The 23,457-nt window shown below is 37.2% G+C and overlaps 1 protein-coding gene across 4 annotated transcripts in view; it reads right to left on the bottom strand.

The window, feature by feature from the left end:
• Positions 1 to 7,187: 7,187 nt before the first annotated feature.
• SLC25A48 (solute carrier family 25 member 48) overlaps positions 7,188 to 23,457 on the bottom strand; it is a 31,299-nt gene continuing 15,029 nt past the window's right edge. The window contains exons 3-8 of one of the 4 annotated variants that reach the window (XM_032208721.1): positions 21,963 to 22,108; positions 20,244 to 20,496; positions 18,097 to 18,354; positions 13,862 to 13,995; positions 8,083 to 8,324; positions 7,542 to 7,659 (exon numbers count right to left, since the gene is read on the bottom strand). In XM_032208721.1, the coding sequence (XP_032064612.1) occupies positions 7,635 to 7,659; positions 8,083 to 8,324; positions 13,862 to 13,995; positions 18,097 to 18,354; positions 20,244 to 20,475 (891 nt within the window). In that variant the 5' untranslated portion in view covers positions 20,476 to 20,496; positions 21,963 to 22,108 and the 3' untranslated portion in view covers positions 7,542 to 7,634. Of the gene's footprint in view, positions 7,660 to 8,068; positions 8,325 to 13,861; positions 13,996 to 18,096; positions 18,355 to 20,243; positions 20,497 to 21,962; positions 22,109 to 23,457 lie in introns of all 4 variants that reach the window. The other 3 variants (XM_032208718.1, XM_032208719.1, XM_032208720.1) reach the window with 3 other exon arrangements.

The raw sequence follows: 23,457 nt of genomic DNA, 5'->3' as shown, positions 1-23,457 counted from the left end.
CTACCGTATTTTTCGGAATATAAGAAGCACCTTTTTTCCTCTAAAAAGAGGCTGAAAATTAGATGCGTCTTAAACATCGAATACAGCATTTTTTGCCTCCTGAAGCCCTGCTCCTTCACCAAAATGGCCAAGAAATGGGCCTTTTGCCCCCCCCCATTCCCTAGCAGCACTCTATAAGCCTTCATAAGGCTATGCATACAATTTTTTGACAGAAAAATGGGTTGTTTTTTTCCTTTTTTTGCCCCCCCCCCCTCAGGAGCACTCAGCAACCCCCCCCCAAGGCTATTCATGCCTTTTATTTAAGGTGACCAGACGTCCCAATTTCAGCGGGATGGTCACGCTTTATAACAATTTTTCCCGTTTCCCGGGCCGTTTTTAAAAAGTCCCAATTTTCTGCTTCATGTTGAAAGCCCAGTGGATTTGCTTAAGAAATCCTAACCGGGGCAAGACAAAAGACACCCTGTCTAACCTCTCTCTGTGTCTCAGTACTTTCATTGAAGATATTAAAACATTAAAGCAACAAAACGGACCCCCCCCCGCCCCTTTTACTCACTTTTATAAGAAAAAATGACCAGGAAATGGCTAGAGAGGTCGCAAGTGTTACTTCCTGGATTTTCCGGAGGGGAGGGGCACGGATGTTGGAGGTCTGGTCTGAAAAATGGTGGCAAAGTTTCTTTGAAAATTATTTCCCTGACTAATTTCACCATCTCAATTTGCTCAGTTCTTTGTATTAACATCTACATCATTCTGGGTTTACTTGGAGTGCAAGCCTGCTGGTAAGTGAGCTGGGTTTTCTTTTATTTTTTTAATGTATTTTAAAATAATATTTTATTTATTGTGCATAGGATTTTTTAAAATTCTGTGTGGATTCTTTTTTTAAATTGTCTTAGACTATTTAAAAAAAGATTCTATCCAAAATAAATTGAAGTGAAACCATGTTTAAAAATTCTATGCACAATACTTTGAAATATATTGTGCATAGAAAGAATAATTTGAAATGTTTTACTTCAATTTATTCTGTGTGGATTCTTTTTTTAAATTGTCTTAGGCTATTTAAAAAAAGATTCTATCCAAAATACAAAATACCAGCTGCAGTTATTCACTTAAGAACTGTGGCAAGAAAGGTGGTATAATGGGCTTAGTGACCAAAGTTACAATGGCATTGAAAAAAGTGACTGATGACCATTTTTCACACTTAGCGACCATTTTCACACTTAGCGATGGTTGCAGCATCCTCATGATCATGTGATCAAAATTTTGATGTTTGGCAACAGATTCATATTTATGATGGTTTCAGTGTCCTAGGGTCATGTAATCACCTTTTACCAAAGTCAAATGGGGAAACCAGATTCACTTATGCTACTAACTTATCAGCTGCAGTTATTCACTTAAGAACTGTGGCCAGAAAGGTGGTATAGTGACCAAAGTTACAATGACATTGAAAAAAGTGACTGATGACCATTTTTCACACTTAGCGACCATTTTCACACTTAGCGACTGTTGCAGCATCCTCATGGTCACGTGATCAAAATTTTGATGTTTGGCAACAGTTACAATTTATATTTGTAAATTGTAGTTATGTTGAAATAAAAAAATATTACAATACTATTTTTGCGTTGTATGAAAAATTTTGTTGCTCTGTATAAAATTTTTAATCAAGCCCCCCCCCCCCCCCCCGGGTCAAAGGTGTCCCTCTTTACCAATCTGAAAATCTGGTCACCTTACTTTTATTTGGGGAAAAAACCAGGCCCATTTTCGCAAAAAAACCGGGCCGTTTTGGAGAGGTTTGCAGAGTGCAAAAACTTTTTTTCCCCTTTCAGAAAGCTGTTTAGTTAGAGGGATTGATGAGCATTACATTGGTCAAGTGCTGTCCCAGCAGAAACAAAGTTTTAGGTGCTACAGGTCAGTGATTTCCTTCTCCAGCACATGGATAAATACACCTGGAAACATCTACCTACCTACCTACCTACCTACCTACTTACCTTCTCTCTCTCTCTCTCTCTCTCTCTCTCTCTCTCTCTCTCTCTCTCTCTCTCTCTCTCCATCCATCTACTGTATTTCTCTCTCTCTCTCCCCCTCTTATCTACCTATATACCTACCCACCTACTCTCTCTCTCCCCCCCTACCTATCTACTGTATTTCTCTCTCTCTTTCTATTTTTCTCTCTCTATCCCTCTACCTACCTACCTACTTTTTAAAAAAAAATTGCCTCTTCAAAACCTGGGTGTGTCTTATACTCCAGTGCGTCTTATACTCTGAAAAATACGGTAGTTAATTTAATATAATTAATAAACATGTGGGAAGCTATTTAATTTTTGACTGATTTTTAATTACCTTTTATACAAATATTCTTGTTTGATGCTATTATAGTTTAAAACAATAGGATTAGCATTTTTGCAGGAATAATAAAAAAATCAAACTCACTTGGGTTCATGAGCTTCTGCACTGAAAAACAGGAAATGACTGGCATATTATGGAATCTTGTATCTAGATGGTTAACAATGGTTCCTATATTTGTATCAAAAATGCAGTTTTGAAATATGTCTATGAATAAACTATATGGAGGTCTGTTCATCTGCAAGAAGCTGATGAAAGTTTTGAAAATGTCTTCTCGGAATACCTTTCAATTCCATGATGGACAATTTTGTATCATGGGTTCTATTGCTGATCCAAAGCCACCACAATGACTATGAAATTTTTTCCAGAAGATGATATTTTTTGAGATGAGATATATATTTTGCAATAATAATTTTCTCTTTTCAGAGGCATTAGCCTGTGGCTATTGGCTATTCAGAAGTTGAAATAAGAACAGTGGTTATAATCTGATCCTGGTTGAGCTTATAGCAGTTTGTAAATACTCAGAAATTCTGATGATCAGTGTGTACTTCTCCCTGGTGGCAGGCTTTTTCTAAATGGTGACACCAGGTTTCAAGGCAACCTTGATTGCCAGAGTCTCTTATCCCAAATGGTATAATTCTGCATAGCTGAATTTTAAGTAATACAAACACAAAAATGTAGTAGCGGAACCAGGATTAGCTTGGAGAAGTATAGGACTTAATAGTGGCGTCAGAAACATATTAGCAATAGCAATAGCAATAGCAGTTATATACCGCTTCTTAGGGCTTTCAGCCCTCTCTAAGCGGTTTACAGAGTCAGCATATCGCCCCCACAGTCTGGGTCCTCATTTCACCCACCTCGAAAGGATGGAAGGCTGAGTCAACCTTGAGCCGGTGAGATTAGAACCGCTGAACTGCAGATAACAGTCAGCTGAAGTGGCCTGCAGTACTGCACCCTAACCACTGCGCCACCTTGGCTCTTTTTTTCTCTAACTTCCTGGAGATTTCAAGTTACGGTAAATCAGCCCGATTCCTTAATCCTAAATTTCCCTTAGAAATATCTTTCTTTGTTTTAAATAGGCCAAAACGTTTCTATATCCAGCAAAGGAAGATGCTATGGTAGCTGCTTCATTCATGGGTATATGAATAGTAAATCTGTACTCGGCAGTTTTTAGGGCTATGGAAATCTTTTAAATGTATGTTTTCTTTCAATAACAGTTTGAGGAAAGAACTCCTTTAATGCATCTGAAGTAAGCACTGTAAACCCTACTTCTGACTGGTGGCACTGACCCAACATTTTATTCATCCAAACATTCCTTTGCAAATGCACAGAAACTGATTCAATAATGCATCAAATAAGATGCAGTTCAGTGGTGAGAAAAATAAATCCTACACTTAGGCAAGAACAACCAAATCCATAGGTACAAATTAGATAGTAGCTGGCTGAACAGTAATACTTGTCAGAGGGAACCATCACTTAAGTATGAGCCTGCAGTGTATTGCCGTTGACAAAAAAAGCCAGTGCAGTCCTAGGCTGCATCAGCAGGGATAGCAGAACACAAGAAGTGATAGTACCACTCTGTATTGTACTAAGTAAGGCCACATTTGAAATACTCCATCCAGTTCTGATCACCACGATACAGAAAATATGCTGAGGCCCTAGAAAGAGTGCAGAGAAGAGCAATAGAGATGATGAGAGATCTGGAGGTTAAACTTAGGAATGTTTAACTTAACAAAGTCATGGCTTAAGCATGGACATGATAGCTGTTTTCCAATACTCAAAAGGGCTGTCACAGGAAAAAGGGGATTGATTTATTCTCCAAAGCACCTGAGGGTAGGACAAGGAGCAAAAAATAAAATAAAATTGGACAACCATTTATCTGGGATGGAATAAGGGATTCCTGCCTAGGACAAGGTTGGACTAGAAGACCTCTGAGATTCCTTCCCAGCCCTATGACTACAATTCCATCTATATGAAATAGCCAAACAAGTCAGATTGGCCTTGTATCCATTGCTTTTTAGCAGTTGCTAATTTACCCAGGCTGTTTACATTGAGTCCTTGCAATATTCTCAGCATGACAAAGTGAGAATGAATTTCTCATTTAAATTCAGGATGTTTAGATTTAGATTTAGAAGGTTTATTTATACGCCGCCCTTTTCCCTGGGGGGACTCAGGGCGGCTCACAATCCAAAGGAAAGTGGGGGGGAAACAGACTTTTTACATATAAGACAATACATAATTAAAACACAACATTCATACCATTCGGGCGGGTTACAATCTTATCCCCAGGCCTGACGGGATAGCCAGATTCTGAGGGCTGTGCGGAAGGTCTGGAGGGTGGTGAGGGTACGAATCTCCACAGGGAGATCGTTCCATAGGGTCGGAGCTACCACCAAGAAGGCTCTCCTCCGCGTGGTTGCCAGTTGGCATTGACCAGCAGATGGAACTCAGAGGAGGCCTAATCGATGAGATCTAATAGGTCGTGTGGAGGTAATTGGCAGTAGGCAGTCTCTCAAGTAAGTAAGTTTAAGTTTCTCATTTAACTTAAAGATGAGTTATCTGTGATATACACAGTTCTATTTCTTCTATAATGTTTAGGTTTCTTTAATCTGTCCTCTAACTGAGGGAATTTCCACCCTGCCATTGTTTTCAACTTCAGAAAACTCCAGAAGTTCTTTGAATAGTAATTATCTTCTGTTAGCTTGAAATGTCAAAAATAATGAAAATTATCTCCTTGGCAAACTACTTCAGGTTCAGATGCAATAAAAAAGCCTTGCACCTCCAATTTCAAAAGAGAGAGGAGAAAAGGGAGAAAGTGTTTAGTAGCTTGGGACCACTTAATTAACACATGACCTGAAAAGAGATGTAGCTGATTTAATTATATTCAAATGGAAATCTTGGGGGGGACAGGACACAACTGCTTTAATAAAATCTGAAAGATGCTGTGCTCATTTGAGGTCAGAAGCATTTTTGATTCATTTTCAATATGTCTTCTGCCCTATTTTCAAATAAACCATCTTAGCTTTTCAATTCTGCTGATATTGGAAATGCAGATATTTGAAACTGCTTTAATCTGGCATAGAATACTCGTAAACATTTTCTAACTTTTCTTCTATTCAACAACTCATCTAGACTTCTGTTGTTTTTATTTCCTATTACAACATCTTTCCTGTTACAAATAGTAATGCTGTGTTAGGCCACAGGAGGGTACTGCCATATTATTAATGTAATTAGGCTATTTTTCAATGCTGCTACAGTAAAAACATTAGTAATTTTTAACCAAAAGTTCCAAATGCAAGACAACAAAGTGATTATATCAAACAGATTTGCATAAGCAGCCAAATTTGATGTATAGTGTCTTTCTCTTGTTTCACCATCTCTCTTAAAGGGAATTCTCATTTATCACCTATTTTCCATAGCTATTAATGCATTCATTTTTTTTTACTATAGTAAAACAAAGTATTAAAATTGCCAATTCTAATTGCCAAACTCTAACAAAGGGTGCTGTAATAGGTGGAAACCAGTAGATGTCAGTGTTATGTTTTAGTTAGTACACTTACAACTAGCAATCATTCTGCTTTATAATCACTAAGAAAAAGTGGAAGCTGGAATTGATCTATTCTTTGTGACAGCTAGAACAATCATTAAATCAAAAATAAATTCAGAATAATGCAAATAACTAGCTTCAGGTGTTAAAACACCTGATGAAATCAGAAAGTAGATCAGATAAAGACTGATAGTATGCTAGGTGTTACATTATATGAGTTGAACATGCAATAAAACATACAATAAAATGATAACCCAGATTGAGATTCTCTGTAAAAACATAAAAAACATTTACAGCAGCTTGCAACATCCCACAGTGACACCAGCAGATACTAGTTTTCAGCAAAACTGCAGTAAAACCATTGCTTCGCTTAATGACAATGACATTTACTGAATGACTGCAAAAACAAAAATTGTGAAATTGGGTCGGACACATTGGCAACCCATTTTAAGATTGTAACGAGTTACAACCATAATGGGCAAGCTCATTACAGTCATAACTTGAAAACTGCACATATTTCATGCATTGCAACTGAAGGCAGTGTAAGAATAAGGGTATAATCAACATGTTTGTGCACATCTAATCCACAAGAAATCCTCAAGCAAATTTTCTTAAAAACCTTTATTGTTAGGTGTCATATTATGTGGCATCGCTGGGTAATATGGATGAGAGTGAATTTAGGAAGCTCAATTTTATCAGTTGTATTCCGTTGAAGTCTTTTCTCACATTGTAGTGGGAGGATACAAGTCTCTTATTTGGTTTTTTTTAATGAGATCTGACATTGCTGCTGCTTTTTTCAATTCAAATAATAAAAATCAAAACTTTTAAATAGTTAAAAGTGTTTTATAGAAGATTATTATTATTTTGTGTGAACCAAAAATATTTGCTTGGAAGAAAAAAATGTATGTAAACAGTTAGATCAAGGTTGGTGATGGGAGTTCTTCATATTTGCAGTCTTGGGAAAAACTTTAATCCGCCTTTCCTAGGAATGGTCATCTGGATGACCTATCCTAGGTCATCCAGAGCCCAATGCAGGATAGTAGACACACTCGGGATATGGTATTCATATCAGAGTAGATTTAGTACCATTTATTTCCATCCTTTTCCCTAAATCGAAGGAACAGTGGGCATCTGTTTGTCTCAAGAAATGGAAAAGACTGCCAGGATCTAGTTCAAGAGAAAACAGTATTGGGGGGGGGGGGGTGTTGTTCCTTTTTTTTTAAGCAGCTTGTCCCATCAGTGGCAGAAGTGTGCAGCAAATGGTGGTCATTGCATGAAGAAATAAATACTGTTAACAAAAGGATTCATTTCAAGAATATTTTGTCTGTTTTATTAATTACAGTATCACTAATTAAATTAAAATTGTGAAAGTGGAAGCATTGCTTTTCATTAACCTTCATATATTGCTTTTTAAAATTTTCTTGAGGGCAGGCAGTGTGCCTCCTGTTAAATTACCTTTGTGTGTGTCTTTCCCCACAAATAACAGAATTTCAAACAATTAAAAAGTTTTTTTAGTGCCAAAAACATGATTTGTACAGATGCAGAACAACTGGATACTGTCCATGATATCCAACCCATCATTCATCTTTTTCAGATGATTGTACTGATGGAGCATATTTGGAAGTGCTCGAGGTTGTGTGAAACTGACCTAGAATTCAGGGATTTGTCTCTGCTTCTTTTCTTAAGGCTTTGAGTGAAAGTTCGTATCCAAGGAATGTGGCAGCACTTACAGGGAATCCTCGCACTGTATTCACTGTAAGACCTCTGAAAAAGACCTGATGGTAAGAAAAAAGAAAATGTTATGTCTGTCAGATTTTTTTTGAAGAAATTATTTGAACAGGAAAGAAAAACTAGATATTGAGAAAGGTCTATTTTCTCATCATTATTTTATAAGAAACACAACGAGTGGGCTCAGTTAAATGATTTCCCACAAGTTTCTGCATTGTATGTATTGACATTAAATAGCTGTCCTTTTAACACCCAATATTACAAATTACAAGGAAAACATGCAACCTATAATCCTACACAAAGAATACAAGGAGAGCCAGTTGATAGATTTTGGGTAGTGGATCAAAGGTTCCCACAGTGAGGTTTCCAATTGCTCAGACATTCAAGGATCTGAAAATACTGTGGATACGTGATTATTTGACAGTACTGCAAATGGGAATGCAAGCTTGATGGTACCTTTCTATATTCACCTATACTTTCCCTTTATCAACTCTGCAATAACAAGTTCTTCTAGGGTTCCAATTTTTTTCAATATAGGGCAGTCCAAGGCTGTTGTCTTCAGACTTAGGTTGTCTGAGCAGTATTCAGATTTCATAAAATTCAGTTTCCTTAAATAACTTTCCTTATCAATGTTCTGTCCCATTTTAGGATTGGCTTCAGATCTTATGTGAGATGTAGAATCCTGCTTTGATTCCAGTTTGTTACAGTACATCTGTAAAAATCAAAAATCACTGTAACACTACACGGTCTGCAGACATTGTACTCTGGTTTTCCAACGGTATGGATTCTTCCCTATTTCCCAGGTACTGGCTCAAGCTAACCTTACTTTTTTCCTCCTCCACTGTGATTCAGCAGCCTATTCCTAAAGCTTTTCTTCTTTTTTTTCTAAGAAATATAGTAAATCCATCTGGTGTAATATCATAAACCCATAGTCCAAATTATTAGGAAAAAGAGTTGGCTACAAAATTTTATCTTCACAATTCACAGTTCTTTTAATGTAAAAGAGGAAATGTGTCAACATTTCTGGGAAGCTTTGAAAAATTTCAGTGTTTGTAATAACGTGAATAAATGTTTCTCATATCAGACCTATCATAGTAGATATGGTACACACCCATACCACCTTTGAGAGAAACAATCATAAGCATTCTGGATTTAAAAATAGAGGTGCACCAATCAGTGGTGGGTTGCCAATTTTTTTACTACCAGTTCGGGCGTGCTCGCGTGACCCTTCTGCGCATGCCTCCTGCCACCACTACTATCAGCTCGCCCGATCCGGGCCGAACCGGGAGCAACCTATCTCTGGCACCAGTGCACAAAACTGAAATAGTTTAACATTTATATATAAAAAGATAGTTTCAGAACTCACAAGGAGACTGTAGAATTGAAAGAAGATTAGTTATGGAGATATTGATTAGATAGCTCAATAATTACATCAGGGTGAAAAGTCCTTCAAGAGACCTTTTTGAAGATGATGAAGGTAGTGTTGACAACCTTTTCAGTTACCTTCTGATTGAAATACTCCTATTAGAAAGAACCAGTGGACATCTAATAATGCTATTTGAGCATCAATGAAATCTGCCCAGAAACTTTAATATAGTGTTCATGTTATTGTTAGTATGTATTTCTTCTTTAAACATTATTTTATAATATTTTTATTGTTTATATCACTAACTTGATTTTAAATGGAAACTGATGACTGTGTGATCCTGGTGCATAGTTGAGGAAAAAAGAATTCTCAGATGCTGCTATTCTCTTTGACCTGACTATCAGCCTGAACAAGACAAAAGTATTTTACCAGTCTGTGTCACATATTAATCCTGTAGAACCTCTGTTGACCATGCAAGCACTACAAAGATGCTGTAAAGGATACCCTATGCCACTGTGACATCCTGCCAAGAGAACTAGAAGCTTTGATTGCTGACAGAACCCACTGGCTAGTCCTGTGCTATGAAGTCTCCACTGGCTTTGCAGATAGGCACTTCCTAAAACTGATGAAAAAGGATACGCAACATCACAGAATAACACCCATAGTTACTATAAACATGGCCTTCCAGTGTTCCCATTTTGCTATAGATTCTGTGCTTTCAGACTTCGACTGCAAAGCCACTTCTGTCCACAGATGAATTGCACTAATACTTTACTATTGTGAAAATGCAAACAAGATGACTGATTTTTATTCGATAGACTAACACTACAGTAATTTGATTGACCCAGCACCCATAATGCTTCCCTCCATAGATGGAAGTAAACTCTTTCCTATTTCCTTGCCCTGCTTATGTTCATATAATGTTCTCATGAATATGATTGCAAACAGAGCCCAAAACAGATTGGATCCCCCCTCCCCGGCATTAGTGCTTGAAGGAAAAATGTTTGGTGATCTAAATCCAAATAAATGGAAGGGGAATAGGCCATCCCTAATTCCTGATTAAAAATGAAAGGGAAAGCAGAATATATCAGCAATCATTTGTTCAGATTTTTCTCTAAAATATCCTTTAGATTAGGGATGGGTGGTTTTTTGCGGGGGGGGGGGGAGTGGAAGGGTGAGAGTCACATTCAACAACACAAGCTGAGCAAAGAGAAGGACTTGATCACAGATGTGAAGGAGGCCAAGGTTTTTTTGGGGGGCGAGGGTAGATGTCTGAAAGGGTGTTACAGTTCAGGAGAGTTGTTTTAGTCATTCTCTTTTTAAAAATATATATATGCTTAGGGCCTGCTTTCTAGTGTTTCTTGTTTCTTGGGGGGTTGTGTATATGTATGCAGGGGTTAATTTACTACCTCAAAATTGTAAGAAGCAATGTCTCCATGTTTCTGATTTTCAATAGAGACTAATTATCAAAAGGTTGTGAGGTCCTAAGGGCATAGGGGAAGTGAAGTGAAGATAAAAAAGAGAAGCAGCTGCCCTCAGGACAGAGCAAGTATAAATCAGATGTAGACATAATATTAGAAATAACTCTGTAAACCACATCATAAATATTGTTGCTGTGACTTGTTTGATGAATCTGTAACCAAAAGTGTGAGCCAGAAAGCAATATTTTGCCCTCAAAAAGGATCAGATTAAAACCATGATGCTGCAAAGTGATCAGGGTGGGATTGGCACCTTTGTCTTCCATATACAAATCCAGTCACCTGTCCTTCCCTCCTCCCCCACCTCTCTTCTTCTCTCCTGTGGGAATTCAGGAAGAGGCAGCTATATTTTTAGTTGCATACCAATTTTACTCAACCTGGTGATTCCCACCAGTTAGAATTCCAAAGTAAACATACTGAAAAGGATTTCTAGAATATTTAGTCCAAAATATCTAGAACACCTTTGAATGTTGAAGACCATCCATCCATCCAAAATGAAACTTAACTTTTTCAAGGCCATTGACTGCCAGACAGGTACAATCATGTTATTTTAGACAATCTATCATATTCCATGTTAGGATTTGTCTAGCAGGGAAATGGCATTCTTCCACCAAGAACAAGATTAAACAATCTTGTGAATGCCTGCAGACAGAGAAAAACTGGCTTTGGAAATACCCATGGAGATATCACAGCAATGTTTGATATATGTAAATTGATAAAACACGATGACTGAGACAAACATTGAGACTTTCAATGTAACTTCATATTGATACTATTGAACCAACTACTATGCCTGCAGAAAAATACATGTGGAGCATAACTAAATGTCTGAGCTGTATTTTGAATTATAAATGGGTTCATAGCAAGATTGAATAGATGGAGCAGGATTGAAAATACAAGAGTAACTTTTTGAAAAATAAGTCAATTTATTAAGTTTTGGGACTGAAGGCTATAACTCCATTGATAAATTGTATAAGGTCTTACCAACTGATGTTATCAGCAGAACAGAAGACTTGGATTTATAGATTATTTAAAATACCATGGTTGAACGTATACAAAATGAGGCACTTCCTCAAAAAGAAAACTTAATTTATGAAGATCATAAAAAAGAAATCTGGAATATTTAGGACACATTATATACAAAGAGAAATATCGACTACTTCCACTAATTACGGAAGGGAAAATCAGGGGGAAATTATATTGGAAAATGATATGCATCCTAACAGAAAAGTCTTATTTTTATATTTGGACAAAAAAAGAAGTTGACTTATTTCTGTTAGTAAGATCAAAAGAGAAATAGAATTATGATCACTACATTCCATTGCTTTACTTCAAACAATTCCATTGTAGGCTTCAAAAGCCTACATCAGGCTTTTCCATTTGCCCAATACAGTTGTGTGAAGCTTTGAAAGGGTGTTTTGCTTCAATAAAGGCTTGTGCAAATCTTGCTTTGGAAGCAACTTTCCAAAGCAATGCCGTAACCTACCTCCAGTACTTCTTGGGGTTGTTGGGCAAGGATTCAGAGTGATACACATTCCATTCTTGATAAGAATCATGCTATTTTGTGTTACCAACTATCTCAATGAATGATAATGCTCAAAATACTGGTGGCTGTTTGCATAGGAGGAAGACCTCTAATAGATCATTCCCTCACCCCTCCTTGCTGTACCTGAGTTTGTGAGCTGATATATGAAATTGTATGAAGTCGTCAGCTAACTGGGATGACTTTCTTGAGCATTCCAGGAATTATTCCAACATAGCAGGAGGACTGAATTGGAACCACTGATCTACTACCAGTAACATGTTGTAAGAAAAAGAGGGAATCCATGTGTGAAATCCCTATTGATTTACTTTTAGTTGCCTATATTTTTGTTGCCATCTTCAAAATTCATATGTTGTTATGAACCAAATTCAGAGTCTGAACTTGACTCTGGACATATTATTCCAGCTGAGCCTATGCTTCAGAATTGTCAGCCTTGGGAATCAATAAGCCAGGATTCAATTGATGCTGATCACTCATAGGCATCTCCTGTTCAACTTGATCAATCTGATGATGAGGTATAAGCCCCAGGTGTTAGTACATAAAGAAGTAAGCAGAACAATTTTCCTCAAAAAGACTTCTTACGAAACAAAGAACAAAGCATGAGTAATTGCAGCCAGTGCTGCAGATTTAGTTAGCCCCTGTGCTTGAGTCCTTCTTTAAATAATCATTTGTCTATCCAGCTCTTGAATTGTGTTCTTGCTTCTTGTTTGTGGCTCTTAATCCTTGGACCACCTGATTACTGATTTGGAGTCCTGTGACTTTTGGCATCTCTATGGACAACACTACTGCTTCTTGGGCTGTGTTCAGCCCTTCAGGCACGCATTTTATACTAAGCATTTCAATCGTATTCCTGTCTGCTAATATTTGCCTAAAGTGCAGCAAATATTCTTGTAAAGTGCTGTCTTTGTGTGTCAGCGCCCTTGAAATATATTTTTTTGCTTGAGATGCAGGAATTGAATAAATCAATTGAGTAACATGGTGTGGCAATACTGCTTCAAATGAGATAATGAATGAGACTTCTTAGTGGTGCTGATTCCATTTAGCTATTCTGATCTCATAGCAATGGTGGGATATGACTGGTATACACAGGTACAAGTGTACCAGTGCCTGCTGGGAGCACCAGGTACTGTTCCGGTACGGTGCTCCGGAGGGCCCACCCCCTTCCTTACCTGTATTTGAGCCGATTGGGGCTTACGCGCACAGAGCGTACGCCGCCTGTGTGATGCTCTGCCAAGTAGCTGGAGCGTCGCGGGTGGTAAGTACACATGCACGCACTGCACACATGCAAGTGGTGGACCCCCGGCCCCGTTGCACCATACCAGTTGCACCAGGATCCAAAACCCACCACTGTTCCATAGCTGCTGTTAGACCTATCCTACAGATTCTGCTATATTTATATATCTCTTTTTTAAATTACTAAATTTATGCCCTCCATTTCTATGTATTTGATCATCAGGGCAGCTTACAATAAGAGATCTAAATATAAACCAGAAAAAACGTTAATAAAATTAAATCCATGTAAAGTATATCTAAATTACCCTTTAAAAACACATGAGAAAATGGCCAGAATTCTAGTTATTATATTTTGACCAGAAATGTTATGGTATAATTTTACTGAATTTTTTTCGGTATATCTACGGTATATTTATCAATATCCATTGGTGGGTTGGAAGGTAAAGGGATCAGACTAATGAAAGTATTTTTGTATCACTTCTTTTCTACATGATATTCATGCATGCCTAAAGTTTGTGGTGTGATGATGCTTTTATCATTCTGCTACTCCCCTACTTCCCATGGATAATTTATTCATATTAAGTTTGTTGCCAATAATGAGGTGGCATTCTCAAAAGGTTAGTGCTTACTTTTAGACCTTCAGTGTGGTAACTTTGATAGATACAGTCAATGACTCCTTTGTATTTGTTTACGTAAACTCCATCTGCTTGGAGACGACATTTCACAACATCCATAGGAGTTGCTGTGCCCCAAGATATGATTCCTAGGGAGAAATTGATAGATGTTAGTCATTAGATAGACAATACATTTTGAATTCATTTATGAAACCGAATAGCTTGCTTAATATCTTTTGGGATGAAGGAATTGGAGAAATTCTTTAAAATGGGGGATAGGGGATTTGTAAAAGCAAAACATATTGTTTTTGAAGCATTTTTGCTAAGGTGGGGAACGAGCGGCGAAATGTTGTTATAGGTAATCCTTGCTTAATGATTACCCTGTTTAAACAACCATTCGAAGTTATGGCACTGAAAAAGTTACTTTACAACCAACCATCTCAGCATCTCCATGGTCATGTGATCACCATTTGGGCACCTCACAATTGATGGGCAGTTTGCAACCATTGCAGTGACCTTCAGTGATGTGACTATCACTTGGATGCTTCACAGCTGGTTTCTGCAAACAATCAATGGAGAACTTGGAAGTACAATTGCAAGTTGCAACTACGGTATATGATGTCTCTCTTAGTGGTGGTAGGTGATGCATTTAATGACTGTAGAGTAATGTGGTCATTAGTCCATCACTGTTACTATTAATTACTTGCTGTTTGGAAATATTCCTGCCATCAATGTGCCCCGGCATTAGACTAGAATCATGTAAATTTGTTTTTATTAAAGTTTTCAATCTTTTTAAAATTTAAATTAATAATATTTCCCTTTTAGTTCCTGCATTTCTGATAGGAGACAAACAAAGCACAAAGAATAGTGCAGACATAGTACTAAAAAATTGCCCAAACTTCAAAAAATACAAATGCCTTGTTCAGTAGTCTAATGTATTCTATATTAGTAATTTAGTATTTTAATGTTCACACAATAATATTTGAGGTCCAAGTAGTTTGAGGATCAAAAGTTTTGCCACTCCTAATTATGGCCTGTTTCCTACCAAACAACCATGTTTCTTCTCAACAGTTATATTAGGATTAACTACATTATTATGTAGGGTCTCTTTGCAGAAACATTGTGATGGAATCACAATGCTCCAACTCCATCTGTTAGAGAATGATGGTTTGGGCATGCAATAATTGAGATGGTCCAAATATCTGCAGGAATGCTGCCATCTCTTTCCCATAGGAACAGATAATGGGACTAATGGGAAATGAAGGAAAAGTTCTTACTGGATATTTTATGGATTACGGGGCACATCTGGTCTGTAGGCTGTTCCAGTCCAGCCAACAGTGACAGGCATCATTGGGGGTGGCCTCTCATTCACGTTGGCAGAGGGGTGTTGGTGGCAGGCAAGTGAAGTATCAACTTTGTGAGTGGGTATTGTCAGGATGGAATGGCAGAGGCAGGGCAGCATTGGGGCAGGGCGGGGCATCAGGGGCAATGGCTCTTGATAACAGTCTCAGTTTCCCTTGTGATCCCTTGGGAAAATTAATTTTTCACCCCTGGGATAGAATAAGACTACATCTCCATGCTTTATATGATTTATTATTAATGTAACAGTGTAGGGTCATCCCACTTTTGCCAACTGGAAAAGCTTCCAGTTAACAAATGCATTCTAGATACATAAAACTATGCCTATATGTTGAATGGTACATGTAATGTGGGATCAACCCTAAAAAAATTTTTAGGAATCAACCCTAAAAAAACAATAAGTTTAAAAGAAGCAACTCTTTCTATATTCAGATGGTCCTCAACTTACAACTATTCATTTAGTGAGCATTCGAAGTTACAATGATAATTCGCTTTACTGAAAAAAGTAACTTAATGAATATCCTCATGATCACATGGTCAAATTGCAGACACTTAACAGTTGCAGTGTTCCTGGCTCATGTGATCACCTGTTGCGACCATCTGACAAGCAAAGTCAATGGGGAAGCCAGATTCACATAACAAGTGTGTTACTAACTTAACAACTGCAGTGATTCACTTAACAACTGTGACAAGCAAAATTGTAAAATGGGACAAAACTCACTTAATAAATGCCTTGCTTAGCAACAGAAATTTTAGGCTCAATTGTGGTTGTAAGTTGAGGACTACCTATAAAAGTTTTACATTCAAAATAAATGAGTGGCACTCAAACGTGGTATAATCTTAGAATTTTGCATACATCAAACACAATTGCCCCAGAGTTTCAGATAATTGGAGTGTATGTTATAAGTTAACCTATGTTTTGCACATTGCTCTATGTCCGTGAATGTTTTTACAGAGCACTGGCTTAGAGGAATGCAGTTAGGTTGTGCTACTCTTGTGAAATGTTGGAAAAATCTATTCACGTTAACCAATAACTGGTTTGCTTTTATGTGAGCCAGTGCCAAGGTTTGAAAATAATTGGCCAGGTTAAATACTGACTTCAGTAGAACTCCTATTTATCATTCAAAGTAAATTGGCAGACACAGTAAAAGAGTTTCATGTTATTTTATAAATTAGTAGACCAACCTGCAATGGCACATATCAGAAATTACCATTCCTGAATAGAAATTGTTACGTGAGAAAAAACATTAGAAGTCTGTGATTTTCCCCATTTCTGTATTTAAAAAATTAGCTAATCATGAAAATAAATAATTTTTAAAAAGAGATCATTTTTTATTTACATTGAGTTGATGCATGCTATGATAACATTAAATCAAATTTACAACCTTGACCTCAGAGATACTTCTTCCCCTTTTCTAGTAAAAGAAAAATAGATCTGATTATGTATTTTAACAGTTCTCAAAATCTCAATCCCTGCCTATCATCTTTTCTTTTTGTACCCTTGCCAGTGTAAATATCCTTGAATATTTTTGATAATTTTACTGGAATAGTACACACCAGAATGATAACTTGATTTTGTTTGTATCTAGATTGTCTGATGTGACTTGGTAGACTATCTTTTCACTCAATTCTGTTCATGTAACTCTGAATCAATTTTAATTTTGGTCACAGATCAGCTTATAGTTAATAACAATTATGCTAAAGTAGAAATGAAAATAAAAATTCATAATAATATTTGGCTTAAAGTGTGGCTGGAGCTGCCATCTTTCTATAAATCTTGGTGGGGGTGTATGGAGTGCTGGCCTTGTTTCAGTAAGTGGATTGATTGGATGTGTGGCTGTATCATGACTGGTAGATTGGTGCTGACTGGTGCTGGCTGTGGGTCCATTGTTGTTTCGTGTTGTAATGGCCTGGGTGGTGGGTGGGGCTCGTTTGTTTACCAGGGCTGCTTTCCAGATGTCTGGTAGGCGGAAGGTATCATCACGTTTATTCATGTTGTGGGGGTGTTTCTCTATTTCAATAGCTTCCATAATTATTCTCTTGTTGAAGTGTTCAGTTTTGGAGATTAACCTGGTTCCTTCAAAATTAATTTCATGTCCTGTAGCTTTAAGGTGCTGGAAAAGGGAGGAAGTTTTTACTTTTTTTCTGACTGTGTTCTTGTGTTATGCGATGCGTGCATTTATTCTCCTGTTCGTTTGTCCTATGTATGTTGCAGGACAGATTTTGCATGGTATTTCGTAGACTCCTTGGTTTTCTATCTAGATTTTGTCTTTGGGGTTTCTTAAGATGTTGGCTATTTTTTGGTCAGTGTTGAAGACTGTTTTAATGAAACGTTGCCAAGACAATCTCAAACTTACATGGGAAAAGACCCGAATATAACAAGACCAGCATACCTACACACGTGAAAATGACCAGAATACAACAAGACCAGCATATCTATGTATGTATGTGTGTATGTATGCATGCATGCATGCTTGAAAAGCATTTTCCCCCCATATATATATTATTAACTTCATTATACCATAGAATCCAGGACTGCCAAAAATTGCCACTTGTTTTGGAAAACTCTGTTTTGGGAAGAGTGCATTGCTTTTCAAGGATATGGAGCACTCTTCCCAAAACAGAGTCTTCCAAAACAAGTAGCAATCTTTGCCAGTCCTTGATTTTATGGTATAATGAAGTTAAGCTCAGTATTTGCATTCATTCATGCATACATAATGCTGCACTAAGAGCTTTAAATAATATTTTAATTTGTTTTAGATTACCCAAGATGCTAGCCTATAGCCAGTCTGTTTATTTAACATTCCAATGCAAGAGCAAACCAACCATACTAAGGCCCAATATCACAATGTGAACCAAGCCAAATAACACATGGAAAAATAAGTTCATACCTGCAATGCCACCAGCCATCCACGCTGCAAAGGGAGTGGGAGAAAGACATTCTTCTGCAGTGAGCCAGGCAGAAACCAATGCGTAAGGGATAAAGTAGAGGCAGTATCCTGGGACGTCCCTCAGAAGCATGGCAGTCGTACCTCGAAAGAGGCCTGGCAAACCTTCCTGCTGGAGAATGGTAGCGATACAGTGAATTGGACCTCGGTAGGCAGCCTGTACTGAAATGCCAGTTGCTTTGTGCTTCATTTCCAGGGTGGCTAGAGAAGAAGTAAAAAGAGATTTCAGGATCAGATACAAATAATTCCTCAGAGATTTGCTATGTATATTGGCTTAGGGGGCAGGGGGTGGATTTGTTTTGAATTCTTTTTACCTATTGCTTTTCCCCCCTGCCTAACACTCATGGAGGCAGTGGGAGTTTTAAATCACCACTTTATAAAAACTGAAAGCTGGTTTGCTTATTTATTTACTTTACTTACTTACTTCTGTGGCCACTTATCTCATATTATTTTTCTAAGCAACTTACAACAATCCATATAAACAAGGATGAAAACTTAAGTACCCTTCTTCCCAGGACCAGACCAACCAGGCTTCCAGATCAACTCCCATCCTAGCATCCTTGGGCTGAGGGGAGGGGGGGGGGAGATGCCAGCAGTGGTGGGTTCTGGATCCCATTCCAACTGGTACAGTAGGAATGGGCCCAGCGTCACCCACATGGACATGCGTGGTGCACGCATGCATCGTACCTTCATCTGACACCTCCGCAAGCCTCCACGATGCTCCAACTGCTCAGCAGAGTATTGCGCAGGTGCCTTACGTGCTGTGCGTGGAAGTGCCAAAGGCTTAAAGGACAGGTAAGGAGCTCAGGTGGGCGGGCCATTCGGAGCACCGTACCAGAACGGTACCTGGTGCTCCAGGCAGGCTCCGATACACCAGTACCGGGCCATACCGCCTGCAACCCACTACTGGATGCCAGGTCTTCCAGAAACCTAAAAGGGTAGGGATACCTTTTCAAGAGGGAAGGTAATACCAAAGGGCTAGTGGGTATACAGCGAATTGATGACTGATAGCTTCTATTTTAAGGCCCTTCCTAGATCTAGGTTCACTCGTATGGTGCCACCAGAGATCAAAAAAAAGAAAATCATTCATGGAACTCAAATGCCCACATTTCATCCTTTCATCCCTTTCACTTGATTTAGAACTGCTTTTAACTAACAAATTTCCTTCTGACTTTATGTATCAATTGTACCCATGCAAGTGATGCTATGTTAATTTTTTCCATGTCTGTTTTTCTCATGTTTTATTTGGTTGCTTTCCAAAGAAATTTGATTGTGATCTCTGAAAAATGATGCTAGACTATTGACCTGGGCATGGATCATCAAAATTTGCTTTGTACAATGCTAGAGGTGGCTCATATTATTAAAAAAGGTAAATATTTTAAAATAAAAGTTAGTATAATGTTTTTTAAAAAAATAAATGATATGTGATTTTTACCCAATGTGACAATATTCATACTGAATGGACAAGTGTAATTGCATTGCAACTGTGTTTATGAGATAAAGGTTTATTTAATAAGTTCAATAATATTGTTTATATACTGAGGGTTGCTAAAGTCAATTCTTTTAGAAATAGCTGTATTATTGCTTTATAGGAATAATTGTATGGAATAATCAATGTGTAAAACAAAGTAAGGTTGCATTAAAATGATGACACGTGTTTTGTGATATTTGGATGCAAATTCTGCCCATACAGACTTGTGTCTTGCTATTGGATAGAAATATATAAGTTTTGGCTTTGATGTCATGACATGTTACATCCTATCCTTTCCTATCCTATCGTATCCTAATATTATACATAACTGGTATGAGAAAAGAGTAGTGTGGTGGCCTAGTAGGAAAGACGCTTGCTCCCATTTCGAAAGTTGAGAATTCAATCGTAGGTAGTAGCAGATGTTTCTTGTGATCAAGGGCACAAAAGAAAAATGTCTGCTGAGAACTCCGCATGAGGTCAGGAAGGGCATCTGGCCAGCAAATGCTCAGCTCCATCCAGTTGCCCTAACTCTACCCTAAATTAAATTAAGGAATTCCAGGGTGATAAGGAAGTTTCTTAAACTGGTATAATAAAAAGCAAAGGTACAATCTGGACTTACCCTTAGGAAAAGTCTGTGTCTGCATCTGTAGCCTTATTTTTACTAGATCAACTGGGCAACCAATTCCTACTGAGAAAGCCCCAGTTACTATGCTTGCTAAAGTTATATCTGTAAGTGCAGGAGGATGGTTAGGTTTCCCATAACGATGTTGGCAAATAAACCTTTGGGTACTGCTGAAGACACCAAATACCAATGAATTATAAGCAGCAATGCTGATTAATGGGAAAGACATTCCCTTAAAAAAACCAGTAACCTGAAAGAAAAGTAAAATAGGATGTGAATACCGCTCCACTGCAGTTGGGTAGCCGATAACTTTAAATAAATTACACTTGTTTCATTGCCTCTTTAAGAGCCAAATGACAGTTTTTAAATAGGTTTTTATTCTTGCTGGAAAACTTGTATTCCACATTCAAGACATTGCTTTATAATTTTAGTTTTTAAAAATCTTATCTGTATCCCATTAAGATTTTAAATTAGCAAATTAGAGGAGACTCTGAAGGGCACAAAACATATAAAATCTAAGAACTGAATATTGCTAATGACAGATGTTAGATAAATTTTGCAGTCAATGCACTTTAACAATGTAAAAGAATTGATTAATTACAGTTCTTCCCACATCTAAAACAGAATGTGTTGTTTACATTAAAAATGGAAAAAAAGTCGTTTAATAAATATACAAAGTTAGACATGAAAGGTAAACGAGTAAAAAGACCTTGAAAGGATTAATTGAGAACTAGTAGAACCATAGCACTGGGTTAGTTTCTATCATCATCTTCATTTAACGATCCATAATCCCATGCAAGTTAGGAGTGGAGTGTGGGCAACTAAATGGAGCTAGCAGAGTGTTTTAATGGCTAGATGCCCTTCCTGTCACCAATGCAGAGTTTTATTAACTGAATTAGTTTCTATATCTAGCAGGAATAAGTAGCCTATGAGTGTTGCGTAAGAAATTCTGCTCTGGTCTGCTCCATTGTCAACAGGCTGGACTTAATGGGAACAAAAAGTATGTGGAAAATTGATGAAATATAGAAAATTATGAGTTAATTTACAGTGAGCTGCATAAAGGAACAACATAGAGGATATAAGAAACAGATTTCTTGGATTCTAATAAAAAGGCAGATTATGTAGTTACTAGAGAATTTCTGGTTTTCATCCAGACATCCCCTAATTATATTGGGGTATACATTGTATTGGGGCATTATATATTAACTTGTTAATCAATGAAGAACGTATCTAAGAACTTCCCTAACATCATTAATTTTTATGACAAAGCAGAAGTTGAACGTAAGAACATATGTTTTTCTGTAGGGTCTCTGATTCGTAAGTCATAAAAACACTGACATACTTAGGAAGAGGTGCTGAGGGCTAGAAACTATAGTGTTTTCAACAACAGAGGTGTGGAAAATATGTAAGTTCCTAATTGTCCATATTGATGATCTTTACACAGTCACTACCCTTTTGTACTATATGGCATCATCATATATGCTCCTGTGCTTTTCTAACTTTCCTTTTTCTCTTCATCAGTTGTGCTTTCTTCTGAAGAAAGATCCAGAAGAAAGGAAGTGGATGGGAAAAAGAAAGGGAAAATACATATGCTTATCTCTATATACAATACATTTTGGCATTACAAATACTATCTATTAGAAATATATAGGTATTAAAACTGGAAAGCATGAAAACAGACTTCTGTTAATTTTGTTAAGCACCAGGAATTCTTACTTGAAATGTTAGCAGATCTTTCTGATTTCTTTTTGTAATTCTTTTTGTAGTACTCCAGAAATCATTTTCTTTGACATTCTTGTTGAAGGCCACTGTCAAGCTTTTGGCAATCCACTTTCATAGAAAGCAAGATTCTCCCAGAGTTTCTTTTAATAAGATTTATTGAAAGAGAACAGAACAAGGTTACAGAGATCTCAGCTACTGGATTGCTTTACCTTAAAACCTAATTTATAGTCACCTAGTTAAAATAGTCTTCAGTCTTTCATTAACAACAACAAAAAATCTGTATAAATTGTCAAGGAGGGTATGATCTTAATTGACAAGAGAATATATCCCACTGTCCAGAATGTCACCTTAGGTTCTGAATATATTATTATAGGCATATTCTAAGGTGCCAGGGAAACATGCACTACACAGAGGACTACACAAACAAACATTGTTTGAAAAAGTTTTGTTTCTTGGATATTTTTGTGATGAAAAATATTTACCATAAGAAGAATTATCTCTTACAAGGAGCAGAAAAGTTCATTTGGTATGAATTTTGTGAGCTGATCAAGAGCAATGAAATTCCAAAAACTACCCCAGCATGATTCCAAGTGTTGGAAAGTGAAATATGTATGAAAACAGAGTGACAGTGGAAGAACTCTCAAAATGCAAGAAAAATCAACATAATAAATACACGTGGTTTCCAACACCTCTCTTTCACCCAATTGCATGCAATGTTTTTGAAATAAGATGAATAATAAGTACATAAGATGGTTGGATGACAGGTAGAAATCGAATATAGAAATTGAATCTTATAACAACATATGATGTATTAAAAGAGAATAGGTCAGTTGGAAAGGGAAGGTTAATGTTATAATCAGATGTTGATGTATACACTTAAAAGCATTAATCTAAATATGGAACATTTTGAGAATATTTCAATATATTATGCCCATAGAGTGTTAATAGAGTATTGTAGAATATCAAAGATCACTAAGAAATGCAAAATGATGCCATATTGCACCAGATTTCCAAGTTTTCTGAAAGAATGGCAGCATCAGTAATGAAAAGCAGATTGTATCTTTAGGAGTCATTGAGGTATGAATCACGGAATTAGAAAGAGCAATTTATCATCAAGTCCAGCTGCCTGCTGAAAGCAGAGTCCAAATGCCATCCTGAAGGATGCCTAGCCTCTACTTGAACTTGTAAAGGGGAGTCCACTTCTTTATGGGGAATTGATTTTACTTCTAAGAATTTATTTTATAGCATTTAATTGGATAATCTATTTCATGTCTTATGCTTTGAAAGAATAGAGATGTTCAATGTCTTCTATATGAATTCTTCCAGGTATTCAAAGTGTGTTATGAAGTCCCTCACAATCTTCTCAAGACTGAATGCTCCTAGTTCCTTCCATTGCTTTTCATGGGACATTTTCTCAGGAGAACTTCATAGGAAAAAGTTGTTTTGTTTCTTTACTTTCATTTTTACACTTCTTTTATTTTTCTATGTT

The sequence above is a fragment of the Thamnophis elegans genome, chromosome 2, assembly GCF_009769535.1.
Source record: "Thamnophis elegans isolate rThaEle1 chromosome 2, rThaEle1.pri, whole genome shotgun sequence".
NCBI classification, from domain to species: Eukaryota; Metazoa; Chordata; class Lepidosauria; order Squamata; family Colubridae; genus Thamnophis; species Thamnophis elegans.
This window is presented reverse-complemented; position numbering and strand designations above follow the sequence as displayed.